General features: G+C 34.0%; 1 protein-coding gene across 1 annotated transcript in view; it reads left to right on the top strand.

Moving 5' to 3' along the window:
• Window positions 1–15,187, top strand: part of Ric1 (RIC1 homolog, RAB6A GEF complex partner 1) — a 107,617-nt gene that overhangs the window by 73,961 nt on the left and 18,469 nt on the right. Inside the window, 9 exon segments of the mRNA XM_053743299.1 lie at window positions 2,091–2,235; window positions 3,185–3,233; window positions 5,283–5,435; window positions 7,295–7,495; window positions 12,761–12,799; window positions 13,117–13,227; window positions 14,047–14,136; window positions 15,017–15,071; window positions 15,074–15,179. Of these exon segments, the coding sequence (XP_053599274.1) occupies window positions 2,091–2,235; window positions 3,185–3,233; window positions 5,283–5,435; window positions 7,295–7,495; window positions 12,761–12,799; window positions 13,117–13,227; window positions 14,047–14,136; window positions 15,017–15,071; window positions 15,074–15,179 (949 nt within the window).

The raw sequence follows: 15,187 nt of genomic DNA, 5'->3' as shown, positions 1-15,187 counted from the left end.
CATTGTCATTGGGTTTCCAGTGCTGCTAATTGGGAAATCTTCAGTCAAGTTGTATTCCCTTTTCAGATTAGTCTTTTTTTTCTCTTTTTGTAAGAGTTTCTCTTTGTCTTTTGTGTTCTGTGATTTGATTGTGATGTGGATGGTGAAGGATTTTGTTTAATCCTGCTTGAGATTCAGATGTGCTGGATCTGAGGATTCATATCTTTCATATGTTCTAGAAAAATTCTCCATCATTATCCTTGATTATTGCCTCTCCTGCAGCTGCTTTTCCTGAAACTCTAATACGTGTTATGCATTTTTATGTGTTGTGTGTGTGTGCATGTGTGTGTTTGTTTTTTGTTTTTGTTTTGTACTGGAGATTGAGCTCAGAGGCACTTTACTACTGAGCTGCATCCCCAGTTCTTTTCATTTTTTATTTTGAGACAAGATCTCACTAAGTTGCTTAGGGCCTCATTAAGTTGCTGAGCCTGACTTTGAACCTTGGTTCTCCTGCTCAGCCTTCTCCTGAACCACTGGGATTACAGGTTTGCACCCCTGTACCCAATTTTTTTCATGTTTTTTTAACCTGGCTTTTGAATTTTTAAATTTCTTTTGTTTCTCTGAACTGCAGTCTAGAAAAAATTTCCATATCAATCTTTGGTTTACCAATTCTGTCTTCATTTATATCTACTAGATCTCTCCATTGTGTTTTTAATTATTTTTATTTCAGAAAGTTAGTTTTTTCCTTTCTAGGCTTCCTGCTCCATCTTTCAATCTTCTGTTTCTTTAGCTATAAAACACATGATTATTAATGAATGTTCTGTGTCCATTAATTCTAATATCTGAAGACTTTGTTGGTATGTTTCTCCTACTTGGTTCCGAAGGTTCTCATTCATTTGTTTATGTATTTTAGGATTTTTGACTGAAAGCTGATTATTTTTCTTGAAAGTTATTTATGTGAATGCTTTGAGACCTGGATTGCATTTGACTTCTACCAGAGAGGATTTGTGTTTCTGCCAGTCACTTGAGAGTACCACATTAATCTGGAATACTGCACTTTGTAGTTTCGAAGATTTTTTTGAACCACACTAATGGCACAAATCAGGGTGAAGGGTGACTTGTGGCTGCAGATTATCAGAGGAGCTTTAGTTTTTATTCAGTACCATAGGTGAAGCATGGAAATATTTCTTGCTATTTCTTCTCTTCTTCGAGGCAGTTTTTTTCTCATTTGCTTTTATACAGTGGATAGAGTCCTTTGTAGTCTAACTTTGCATAGGTGTCTTTGATTAGACTCCCTGATTGGGCAAACTCTGAGTTTCTTTCCTATCCCTTGCGTGGTTGAGTCATCAGAGGTGGTAATCAAGGTTTTCAGGGCTTAGCAGATAAATTCAAGGAAAAAACATTTTGTCCCAATATTTTTGGTCATTTTGAGGTATATAAATATTTATTCAACATCTTAGTTGTTTCAGTGTGGAGTCGTTTGGGGCATCATTTACTGTACTGCCAGAAATATAAATTTGCTCCTTGCATTTTTTGGTGGGGACTGAACTCAGGGGCAGTCAACCTCTGAGCCACATCCCCAGCCATATTTTGTATTATATTTAGAGACAGGGTGCCACTGAGTTGCTTAGTGCCTCGCTTTTGCTGAGGCTGACTTTGAACTCACGATCCTCTTGTCTCAGCCTCCCAAGACTGGGATTACAGGTGTGCAACACTGCACCTGACCTGCTCCTTGCATTTTTATCATTCTTATAGCATTTTCAAAGTCCAGCATATATTTTTCTCTAAATAAAGTGTTTACTTCAACCTTATCCCTGTTCTACACAAGCTAATTAGCACAAACCAAAGACTGAAGATTACTCAAGCCAATAGTGGCCGGAAACAACTTTCACTTCTTATAGTCACCTGTGCACTGAATTTGTCCTGATTAGATCAGACCAAGACTGGTGATCCTTGTTTTAAATAGTCTTACATGAGCAGGATTCATCTCATTATGTGAAGCAGTGATGCTTCTGCTTGTTTATGTTTGAAGATATAGACTATAAAAAGTACTAAGTATTTCTGAAGCAATCATTTGTTTTTTTCTAACTCTTCTCACTATTTCTTAACAGACATTTGGAACAAAACAGGAGCTGTTAAATTGATCAGATGGTCTCCTGACAATAGTGTTGTAATAGTGACATGGGAATATGGAGGACTTTCTTTATGGAGTGTGTTTGGAGCCCAGCTGATTTGTACACTTGGAGGAGATTTTGCGTGAGTCAATAAAGACAAGTTTAGATAAAATAGCTCCGTTATTGCCCAGACAGTATATGTATATAGAAACCTTGGGTCATGTAATTACCCTTTTGCCTTTTTTGACACTTACCCCAAAATAATTTGTGAGGTTCAGAATTAGTTTGTTCAGAATGTATTGATTTTCCAAACATCACCCTCTTAAAACTGACAGTTCCTTCAGTGAAACTCACTGGTCCCCAATACTGGAAAAAAAATTCACTTATTTACTGAGCCTCTTTTGTGTATTTGACCTCATGTCAGATTTAAGGCTGAATCACACAAGGTCCTGCCTTCAGGTAGCTGCTCACACAGTATGAGTGATAAGCCTTGTACATAAATAAATAAATAGGAAGTTAAAAGTTACTTTATCTCTTTGAGTTAATGTAGTTTAACCCAGCGGGTTAATAGTAATGGGTTACTGTGTCTGCTGTCTTTATATATTACCCTGAACTACAGTTCTGAGGAAGTGAATACACCTTCCCAAACTTCATGATGCTGTCAAGAAGTCAGTTGAACCTAGAAAAATGGCTGAGTGATAGGCCTAGGTGTATTAGCCTACAGCTTCTTATTTCATGCAGTTATGTATTTCTGTGGTTTTTTGGATTGTTTGTTTTTTTGTATTGGGGACTGAACCCAAAGGCACTTAACCACTGAGCCACATCCTCAGCTCTTTTTTAAAATATTTTATTTAGAGACAGAGTCTTGCTGAGTTACTTAGGGCCTTGCTAAGTTACTGAGGCTGGCTTTGAATTCTTGATCCTCTTGCCTCAGCCTCCCAAGCCGTGGGATTACAGGCATGTGCCACCACACCCAGCTGTATTTCTGTTTTGATGGAGCAAAATATTGTTCTAAAAAACTAAAGCTAAATACTATGTGCATTATAGGTAATCATAAGACTCTTTTAAATTAAGTTTCTATTCTGTTTTAGTTATAGGTCTGATGGTACTAAAAAAGACCCCCTTAAGATCAGCTCTATGGTAAGTACTTTCTATTAAATTGGCATAGTATAAAGAATGTGGATATCTTTTCTTTTTTTCTCTCATATTGGTCTGATAGAAATCACAAAGTTATTTTACTCTTAGCAGTTATTCCTTATACAGTTCTTACTTTGATGAAAGTTTTTTTTTTTTTTTAATTGGGAGGCTGCCTGATTATTTTCAGTTTTGTTTAGATGTGTCCATTAAGTGCCTTTATGAAGATGACTGTTCATACAAGGCTCTTCTGTTTTCAAAGCATACCTCCCATTTTTGTGTGACTCACAGGTGCTCACTTCTCATGGCTTCCTTTCTTTTAACATAGTACTATTGTAATAATTCTTTTATTACCTATTTTCAAATTTCTATAGAAATCAATGAGATATAATCTCTCTCTTTACATAAAACCATTTTCTTGCTCTATGTAGCCCCTCTTGGTGTCATCCTTATGGAATTAGTGGCTATGAGGCCTATCACTACCCTTCTTCTTTTTTTTTTTTTTTTTTTTTTTTTTTTTTGTGGTGCTAGAGATTGAACCCAGGGCCTTGTGCTTGATAGGCAAGGGCTGTGCCACCTGATCTATATCCAGCCCTACCCTTCTCTTTTATTATACAGAGGAAGGCATTTCTGATCTTGGATTTCTCTAAGAGTTAAAATTACTGTGGTTACCATTTACCACCAAGGAGCCATTTTGCTATTTCTCCCTGCCTCCATATTTTATTTTTATTTTTATTTATATATTTTATTTAGTTGTTTATTTAGTTATTTATTTAGAGTACCAAGGATTGAACCCAGGGGCACTTAACCATTGAACCACATCCTCAGCCCATTTGATTTTTATTTGGAGACTGGGTCTTGCTAAGTTGCTGAGGCTGGCTTTGAACTTGGAATCCTCCTGCCTCAGACTTCTGAGTTGCTGGGATTACAGCCTACCTCCATATTTAAAAATAAGTTTTCCACCAGAGAGGATTTTTATAACTGCTAGTCCATGCTTCTGAATGGAATATAACAGTGCTGTCAGCCTTGCTAAGTTAATATTTTAGCCACAAACTTTTACAGGTTTATCATGGGAAAACATAAAACTCCTATTAAACTCTTGAAATTTTGCAACAATTCATGGGTCCCCCTCCCACCTCCACTATTATCATCTTCTTGGCTTACAGATTGAGAATAACTAATCTTTAAAAATTTTATCTTGAGCCAAGCATAGTGATGCACACCTGTAATTACAGTGGCTCGGGAAGCTGAGGCAGGAGGATCATGAGTTCCCATGAGCCTCAGCAAAAGCAAGCAACTCAGACCCTGTCTCAAAATAAAATACAAAATAGGACTGAGGATGTGACTCAGTGGTTGAGTGCCCCCAAATTCAGTGCCCACCCCAAAAAAAAATCTGTCATGAAATGTATTAAGTATTAAAACAATGTGGGGGCTGGGATTGTGGCACAGAGGCAGCATGCTCGCCTAGCATGTGTGAGGCCCTGGGTTCAGTCCTCAGCACCACATAAAAATAAATTAAAGGTATCGTGTCCACCAACAACTAAAATTAAAAAAAATAAAAACAAAACAATGTACCTGGAAAATTTTATTAAGCTTCTTATTTTACAGAGTAAGAAACATTTTAATAAACCAGATAGCGTGGCCAAGATAATATAACAAAACCCATCTAAAATGAAAACTAGTCTCACAGCTTCCAATCCACTGTTCTTTGCTCTATGTAAAACACTAGTCTTTTGTATTTAAGAGGTAGCTAAATTCAATTAATGGAGAAGTTAGAGAAAGCAATAGGTATTCCTTAGGATTGTGATCCTGAAATTGAAGCTAAGAATGGCATTTAGTTGTTTGACTGTTCTAACTATAGGACAGTGGTAGTGATTTCTCTGAAGATAGCTAAGATGTACTAGAAGGTATCATTCTTGTTTGAGTTGTCTGTCATAGGTTCTCCAACCTTCAGAAGTCATTAATAATGCTCACTGGTTATTGGAGATATTGACTGAAGGGTAACAAGTCCCTTTTAATGCTTTGACTTTTTTTCTCCCCCATCCTCTCTCCAAGAGCTGGGGTGCAGAAGGCTATCACCTATGGGTAATCAGTGGATTTGGTTCTCAACACATTGAAATTGAATCTGACCTCAGAAATATAGTTAAACAGCCCAGCATTCTGCTATTTCAGTTTATCAAGAGTGTCCTCACTGTAAACCCTTGTATGGTAAGTGTATTTAAAACTCCAATTTCTTTAGTTTCTTTCCAATTGGAATTCCAGAACTTTCTTCATGACTATAGACAGCAAGTATATTCCTAAAATTGGCATATTACCTTTTTTTGTGCATATTCTTGTGATTTTTACATTTTACAATAAATTTATACCAAAATCATTCTGAACATACTTTATAGTTTTGGTTTTTTATTTGTTTGTTGGGTTTTGGGGCATGGTTGGTGTATTATTCTTTTTTTTAATAGGGTCACAAGTGGGAAAGCAGTGTTTATATGTTGAATAACTGGAATAATTTAGTCTTAATCTGAATAGAATTTACCAAAGTATGTTTCACCACACTACTTACTAAAAATATTAGCAGTTACATGGGATTAAAAAAAAAAAAGTTCCAGTTTTACCTAGGTATGAAATAAAGACTTTAAAACAAAGCTGTAGAAATCTATTTATTGTAGGTTCTAGAGTTTCAAATATGCTCATGTGCATCATGAAAATCTAGGAGTTGGAATATTGAAAAAGCACAGTTGAATCAGGTCCAGTTGTGCATGGCTGACTGAGGTAGGAAGGTCACAAGTTTGAGCTCAATCTGGGCAGTTTAGTGAAACTCTTTCTCAAAATAAAGAAAACAAAAAGTTAAGGGGGTGTAAGCACCCCTGGATTCAATCCCCAGTACTTAAAAAAATAAAAATAAAAAAAGACAGTGTTCCTCATGCCTAATCAACCATCAACTCTTAATGAACACTTGGAAAAAAGTAAGTCTAAGAACCTGCTTTGGGAAACATTGTCCCAAATTATAAATTCCCCATGCCTATCTGAAATAATATATATTAATATGATATATTGCTAATATATAATAGTAGTATAGGTTACATGTTAGGAGTGCTTATCTTATTACCTTAGTATCAAGGGCTTTTTAAAGATTTTTGGTAAAATGGGTTAATTAAATTTACAATACATTGAGAAATACTATAAAAAATAGTCCAGATCTGAGTTCCCATCACTGCAGTTTAAAATTAAGAAACCCCAGAAAAATAAGAACAGAGTGTTTGTCCTCCTTAACAATAATAGCGCCCTTGAGTTTTATGTCAATATAGCATTTAGACTAAAATGGAAAAGTGAAGGGATAGGGTCCCAAGAATCTTACCACTTTGGAATACACTGGTCCTTTAATTGAAAACCAGAACAAAGTTTTAAATAGTAGAAACTGCCTTATATGTCTGATTATCCTTAGACCCATACACGGTCCTTGACACTAAACATTCACTTTATGATCAGATTTTTCTGAACCCAAAACTATAGGTGTAGGCTTCTCTTTTTCTACCCGCATGGTTTAGAAGATCCTCAAGCATCCAGTTATCCCTGTTCCTAATCTACTCCATCTTGTTACCATGTAAGCACATGGATAAGCATACAAAAAGAAATGTCTTCCACCAGACACCCTTTCTTAAAATGATTGATGAATACTTTCTGTAAAACTAATTTGTAAACTAAATAATGGGTGGTCATATTCAGTTTTTCAGATTAAAAATCTCTCTTAGAATTGCCATTTGGAAATAGTAATGTTAGGTAGTTTCTTTTATAGCAGTTGTAAACTTATTACAACTATATAATAAAACAGATTTTAACAGGTTTTAACACTGGAAAATAATAATTAAAACACTGCCTATTCTCTCTAAATGTAACTGTACTGAGATCATTATGTAGTCTTTGTCCTCTGTGAAGAAAATTAACATTAAGGTAATACATTTTCTGTAATAGAAGTAAATTGATGTGTTACTTAATTTTCCCTACCTAAGTTTCGGTTATTTTTATTCAGTTTTCTCCTTTGCTCCTCATCTTCCTCTTTCCTTATCTAGAGTAACCAAGAACAGGTGTTGCTTCAGGGAGAGGATCGCTTGTACTTGAACTGTGGAGAGGCCTCACAGACCCAGAATCCCAGAAGTTCTTCACACTCTCAGCAGAAGCCCAGTCAGGAAAGGAGCCCATTTGCAGATGGAGGTTTAGAGTCCCAGGGTTTAAGCACTTTACTTGGACATCGACATTGGCATGTTGTACAGGTAAGTGTTTATTTACTGATTACTAGTGATTCAGTTCTTGGTAAGATGTCACTTGGAACAGATTTTTTAAGTATTTAATTTGTTACTTCAGAAAACTATCTATTTAACCTTCTCGACTATCACATCACTCTTCTGCTTTTCTATGTTCTTGTCCTCTTGTCGTCTTTCTTTCCATTTGATACAGAGTATATCCTCACCTGCTTTTAAGTCCATTACTCTCAAGAACTGGAAGTTTGTTTTGCCCTCTCATTGAAGATAACTTTTATTTTCAGGATCTTTTTTACATAACATAGCTCTATGTATTTACATAGGTAAAAGTATAGTCACTGTGAAAGTGGCAGTGTTGACTGGTACCCTCTACAGCTGACCTTATAATCCTGATGGGTTCATATTAAGGTTAATCATCTGACAGTGTACCCAAATTTAGAAAAATTACGATCATTCTAAAACTTTGTTAATAATTTTACTAATATTTAATCTTCCAAATTATTCACTCATTCTGATATCACTTTTTTTAGCAGTTTCTTTTAGTAATTCTGATAAATTGACATTTAACATGAAGATTAATTCTGATTTTTGATGATAGTTAAAATTAAACTGGGAAATTCAATAAATTAAAGTTTCTTAAAAGAAACTTGCATGTATAAGTTCAAAGTCCTGAATGTTTTCTTTCCTCCTTTGATACCACAATGTATCGGAGCCTACTGTTGGATGAATTTACTTTAGTCACTTTCTGTTTCCACAATTCTTTGCCTTCTGCTCTCTGTACTTGTACCTTACTAGCTTACTTCAGCTTTCATGTTATTTTCAGTTGACTTTGGAGATAATAAAAGACAGAAAAATGGTCATTATGTGAAAGGTCAAAGGAGGATTATCTCCTACATTGAAAATGTATTTAATTTACATTAATAAACATAGAATCAAACAATGTACATACCATTTTATAATTAGTAACAATTTTTAAATAGAACTGCATCAGCTACTTCCTTGACTAAAATTTTCCACTGCTCCCTTCTCTCCTATAGCCATTTCTCTGCTATTTTCATTTCCCCATACTTTGAACTATTCATTCTACACTGACCTAGCATCAATGCCAGTTCTGCCTAGCCAGGTCTGTGTTACCAGAGAGCCAAGTAGAGCAGAGGATCAAAGAAGGTAGGTCTGGAACTCAAAATCCATGAGGCAATAACAAAACTGAATTTCCTTCCAGCTCAAAAATTCAGTGATTCTTAGCCATCTATGAAGTATCCAATAAGAAAAGCATATGGCACTGATTTTTTAGGACTTTAGGTAGTAGCATGATTCTTTCTGTTAGACAACTCAAAATATTTAGAAAGATGAACTTTTTAAACCTGAGTTTAACTTGGTTTTTCAGTTTCCTTGAAAACATGGCTACAGTTGTATTCCCAAAACAATTAAATTATGATAGATTCATAGAATTTTTAGAGCTGGAAGGACCTTAGAGATCATATAATCCAACTGGATTTTATACGTGAGGAAACCAAAGCTCAGGGAAGTTATGTGACTTACCCAAGATCACACAACAGAATAATGGCAGACCTGTCTTTACTGTGACCTACATTAAAGTAAGAAGTCTAATGTATATCAAATTTAGGTACTAAATGTTGAATCATGTACTATTAATCTTGGGCTAAAACTTAGAATTTACCTATATGGCTATGTTTTTATTTGGAGTTGCCTTATACTTTGCTAGCATTCCAGCCAGTGATTCAATGCAGAGTTATGGTGATCTTTCAGTAGGATGCTTTACAATGTCTTTATAATGCTAAATCTTTACCTTCTAGGCTTTAAAGCCAGTAATGATGACTCTGAGGAAACGTGGGTGCCTGGTTTAATTGCCCTTTCAACATATCTTTTCCAGGATAAGATCACATCCTCCATCAAAGTTATTTGTTTGTGTAACTTATACTTTGTATGTTTCTTGTATAGCTAGCGTTCATCTAATGAGCCCCAACTAATTCTACTGCTCTTTCTGTTCGTTACTTAGAATACTGGATTTTTTGCTTATTTAAGCCTTATCTTGTACTCCTTAACTTCCTTATTAGAAGATTCTATGTTCATTGTGTTTTCCTTTAAAGCTAAAACAAAAAAATACATCCTTGTCAGAAGCAGGGTTTGTAGCTGACAGTGAAGCATGGTTTTATTTATTTTTATTTTTTTAACTGAGTTTTCTTAGTTAAAATTTTAGAAAGTAATGGAGCACAATATGAACATTTTTTAAAAAATGAAAACCTTCTAGTTTTAAGCTATGTTACTTCTCAGATGCCACTTACTTTAATCCTCAGTATTTCATATAATGTAAACATTGATTTCTGAAAGATGCAATAATCTTTATTATCCAGTATTCTGAGGTTGTTGGTTTTAATTAACTAGCTCTAACTACTTGGAAAGAATAACTTAGACAAAATGTGGGAGATAAGTAACAGTGGTGTATCAGGCACCATGTTAGGAGTGTCAGCTGTGGATCTGAAAGGCTGTTTCACTTACAAATAATTTGCTATCCTACAATATGTATCAAGTGTACTAGGAGTGGTATTTGGCATAGATCAAATCTGCTAATAGGCTGGGTTTCATAACCTTACCAGTTCCAAAAGTAGTCTAGGCAGGAGATAGGATTTTAGAAGAATGACTTTAAAAGAGAGAGACAGACAGACAGACAGACTGACTGACTGACTCTGGAGGCTGGGCATGTGGCTTAAGGTAGATTGCTTGCCTAGCATGGCGAAGTCCTGGGTTAAATGCCCAATTAAAAAAAACTCCCACCACCACCACCACCACCACCAAAAAAAAGAGACTGGAAAATCCTACGATAAGAAGGGTAGAGATTCTTTCTGTAACTTAGCACTCACTCAGTTTCTCAGTGATGTGGCATGACTTTTGAACTCTGAATGTGTGTTCTTGACCTGTATTTCTTCATTATTCATTAGCTACTTCTTTACTTACTTCTGCCATTTCCTGTTCTTCGTGTTAGGCATAGAGTTCAGAGTTCAGATGACATGTAAATCAATAAAGGTGACTACGAGGGAAAATACAAGTTTTTGTTCTAGTTTGTATTTTATATAATCTTCAGACAAAAAAAAAACTTATATGAAAAAATAAATCTTCATTTTAAACTTATATCTTGAGTTTTAAATAAACAATTTGCAATTTTTTGGTACTTCTTAGATTTTTTTTTTTTTTTGATAGCAGGAATTGAGCCCAGGGGTACCTAACCCTGAGCCACATCCCCAGCCCTTGTTTATATTTTGTTTAGAGACAGGATCTTGCTGAGTTGCTTAGGGCCTCACTAAGTTGCTGAGGCTAGTTTGAACTCATGATCCTCCTGTCTCAACCTCCAGGTGCTTACAGGTGTACACTACTGCGCCTGGTACTTCTTAGACTTTTTCAGATTAAAAAAAAGAAGAATTGTTTTTGCCTATAAAATATTCATTGGAGTACAGTCATTTGCTAAGATTTAACATTGAATTCCCATAATTAGGAACTTTATGTTGTAAACCATTTTGCAGTGAGATCCCAGCTCCTGCATTACCCTCTCAGTCATGTTTCATACAGTGAAACATCAAAGTTTGGGTAGTTTGGATTTTTTTTTTTTTTTTTTTTTTTTTTTGAGTGTCTTGGATATCAGGAGCAATTGTACTCAAGTACATTCATTATATCCTCCTTCATGTAACCATAGTTCTTTTCTTAATTGGAGAAAAAAAAAAAAGGAATTTTGCTTACAAGCTAATAAAAAGATAAAATTTGCTCTTAACTGGGGCTGGAGATATAGCTCAGTGGTAGAGCACTTGCCTAGCATGTGAAAGGGCCTGGATTCAAACCCTGGCTCTGCAAAAAAGAAAAGAAAATGCTTTTAACTTTTATTTTACCACCATGTTATTACCTCAAGTTTACCATTATTCTGAACTAATTTTGCCCATCATAGTGAATTTTATTAATTAGCCTGAACAGCATAGCATATCTGTTAAGATTCAAGTTAAGCATTCTTCCAGCATTTATCAATGACACAGTTATCTTTTATTCTATAAGGTAGGCTTGCACAAACAATATTGGGGTTTAAGAACTTCCTAATGTACTAACAGCTATTTAATTTAGTTGATTTACTAGATAAGTGAAATCTAACATAGTTCTACAAATAAATTTTATCAAGATTAAATAGTTTCAGCATATTGTTATTACTTGATTTTTATTTTGTTTCCACATTACACAGTTTTCTTAGATTTGATTCACTTCACATGGCTTTTTAATTTAGAATTATTTTTTAAATATGTGACACTTTTTACTGAGTAAGATTAAAATAAATATGAATAAATTGAAGCTTTTCTTACAGAGCTGAAAACTCTTCCTTTGTTCTGTTGTTCTGCTAATTCACACTCCACTCCCACCAACTCCTTGTGAAAACCGTGTAATTAGTGGGCTAATAGAGACAAGAGTCTCAGTAGAGCTAGAATTTACTTAATCCACGTTTATAGCCCACAAAGGATTCTTGAAGTTTAAGAGTTTTGTTATAATGATACTAGGATACCATGTACAAAGGTGGAGGACAGACATGGGAAAATACATTTACCACTGATGTTGAAAATAAAAACTTAATATCTGTAATATGTATTAAGAGTTCTTGTAGATGAATAAATTGAACATTCCAATAGACTAATAGTAGCTTAAACATACTCTACCTTTTTACAGGTGTTTGTTTAGAGACAGAATAAAAACTAACTAGTGGTTGTCCCTAGAGAACAATTTCATTTTGTACTTTCTACATTTTTGTATTATTTAATTTATAAGTATTGCTTTTTTAATCAGAAGTGTAATCGAAGTATTTCCATTAAAATCAAAACTCTTTCTGAAGCTGTAATTTTATCTGAAAAGGTTGTTTGAAATGATTCATGTTAGCAAACCAAAACTGCTCATCTGCATAGTTCATGACTACCCTCATGGATGCTTCTAAGTATCTCATCGGTCTGTATTTATTGAGTTTAGTACCAAAAAAAAAAAAAAAAAAAAAAAAAAAAGCATTGTGGGGGAGAAAAAGGAAAAAGAGGAAAACCTGATGAGCCTGATGTCTAGAATTTTGGACTGGTTAAGACATGAGATGAGAAATATTGACTCATATATAAATGGTAAATTCCAAGTGCTCTGCTACTACTAGCCACTCTTGGGAAACTGAATCTCATTGTGATAAATTAATGCTTTAAATTTTAAGTATATTTCATAAATCTTACCAAACCGATGTGTTATTTTCTATAGATTTCCAGTACCTATCTAGAAAGCAATTGGCCTATACGGGTGAGTTGTTATTTTGTTAATGTTAACTTTGTTGAATAGCATTTGTTGCAAGAGGCTTTCTGGGAATTGAGCTTTTCAGTGGGAACACTGATAAGAGTGAAAATGTAATACATGATCTTCTACACATTACACATTACTAGTGCATTAACATCTACTTTTGTCATCTATAACTAGAAATATTTGAATTTTTTAATTTAGCATTTTATATTTAATTCACTTAGCACTTATTAAGTCTGTTTACCTTACCCAATATTAATCACTATATGCCTTTTAAAGTATATAGGTTTGCAAAGAGTTCTTAATTTTTTTTTAAACAGTTTTCAGCTATTGATAAACTTGGACAGAATATTGCTGTGGTTGGCAAGTTTGGTTTTGCACATTACTCATTACTCACCAAAAAATGGAAACTTTTTGGAAACATTACTCAGGTTAGTCTTTTTGAAATTAAAAACCAATTTCCCTAAATATAGAACTTAATATAAACTATCTATGCTATACAGTAAACTATTTCCTTATAAAAACTGAGTCATGTATAAGAAACTGATATTGGATAATATCTGTGAGTTGATTTTAATAAAGTACTTGATAATTTGATAATGGGTCTTGTGTTGAAATGGTTTATTCTTATTTCTTGTTAAGATCAGTAACAATAATTATTTAGCTTGAGATTTAATCTCAAGTCCATCAAATGTAAATTTCCACAAAATTTGAGATCATTCTCTGCTTCTCTGTGTGATCTATTTGGAGAAAAAAAATACACACACACCACACACACACACACCACACACGTACATGAAGTTGATTTTGCAAGAATCAAATTGGAAGAAAAGAGAAGAAAATGGTATTTAATAGGTACTTTTTGTGTATCAGTCACTTTAGGGTATTTTCTGTATATCTCATTCGTTTTATAACAACACAGGGCCTTACTGTTGCTCACCATTTGATAAAAGAGAACTTAGGATTCATTCATCTGATGAATGATAAAAACAGAATTTAAACCAGTGTCGCTTGGATGTGGAATAATTGTGCTATATGATACATCAGTATATTTGCTTCCTTACAGAAACATTTATTTTTAAAGACAGAATATGAACCATTGTAATAAAGTCCCTGGAGTAATCATTCAAGGGAGAGAGAGTAAAGCAGAAATAATTTGAGCTTTCTTTGCCTAAGAATATGTTACTTTTTTGTAATTTCTGGTAACTTAATTAAGGTGAAAATGTTTAAAAAAATTTTTTTTTTTCAAGGAGCAAAATATGATTGTGACTGGTGGCTTAGCCTGGTGGAATGATTTTATGGTTCTTGCATGTTATAATATAAGTGACCATCAAGAAGAGGTAGGTTTTATTTTTTTCTCAGAAATAATAGATTTTATATTTGTGACTGGTGGCTTAGCCTGGTGGAATGATTTTTATGGTTCTTGCATGTTATAATATAAGTGACCATCAAGAAGAGGTAGGTTTTATTTTTTTCTCAGAAATAATAGATTTTTATATTTAGACCTAGTAAGCACTATTTAATTTTATATAGAAAATAACCAATGAAAACTGAATAAAATTTTTTAATCAATAACTAATGTTTTAAAAAAATTTTAAGTGACAATGGGATTTCTAAGATAAACTTTTCTAAGGATTTTTAGCTCATAATCTATAAAATTTTATAGCAAATAGTTAAAATTTTAAATTCATAAGAATGGCTTTTTTTTAAGAATGACTTCTTAAAGACAGATTTGTAAGCCAGACACACACCCGTAATCCTAGTGACTCAAGAGTGTGAGGTAGAAGGATCACAGATTTGAGGCCAGCCTCAGCAACCTAGCAAGACCTTCTCTCAAAATAAAAAAGAAAAAGAGCTGGAGATGTAATTCAGCAGTAAAGTGCCCCTGGGTTCAATCCCCAGTACAATAAATAAATAAATAAAGATAGCTTTATTAATTTATTGATTATATGCTTGTTTTAAGAAACTGCTGGGCTCATCATATCAGATGTAAACATGCAGTCTAATAGGAATGTCTCATGATATTGCATTCACAGTTTTGATCATTTTATCTTTTATCTATAAAATTAGTCTAACCTGCCAAAATATAAATATAACTCTTTCATTATTAAAACTTCTATAGGTCTTTTAACTATTACTTGAAAAAAGAGTCAGTAAATAAAAAGCAGTTTGTCTAAAGTATTTAGCCATCTCATTTTTATAATTTTCTTTATTCTGCAGCTCAGAGTATACTTGCGAACATCAAATCTGGACAATGCCTTTGCTCATGTCACCAGACACAAGCAGAAACATTACTACTTAGTGTCTTCCGGGACATGGTAATAGTATTTAGAGCAGACTGTTCAATATGCCTTTACAGTATTGAAAGAAATCTGATGGGTAAGTTAATAG

The sequence above is a fragment of the Sciurus carolinensis genome, chromosome 14, assembly GCF_902686445.1.
Source record: "Sciurus carolinensis chromosome 14, mSciCar1.2, whole genome shotgun sequence".
Classification (NCBI taxonomy): domain Eukaryota; kingdom Metazoa; phylum Chordata; class Mammalia; order Rodentia; family Sciuridae; genus Sciurus; species Sciurus carolinensis.
This window is presented reverse-complemented; position numbering and strand designations above follow the sequence as displayed.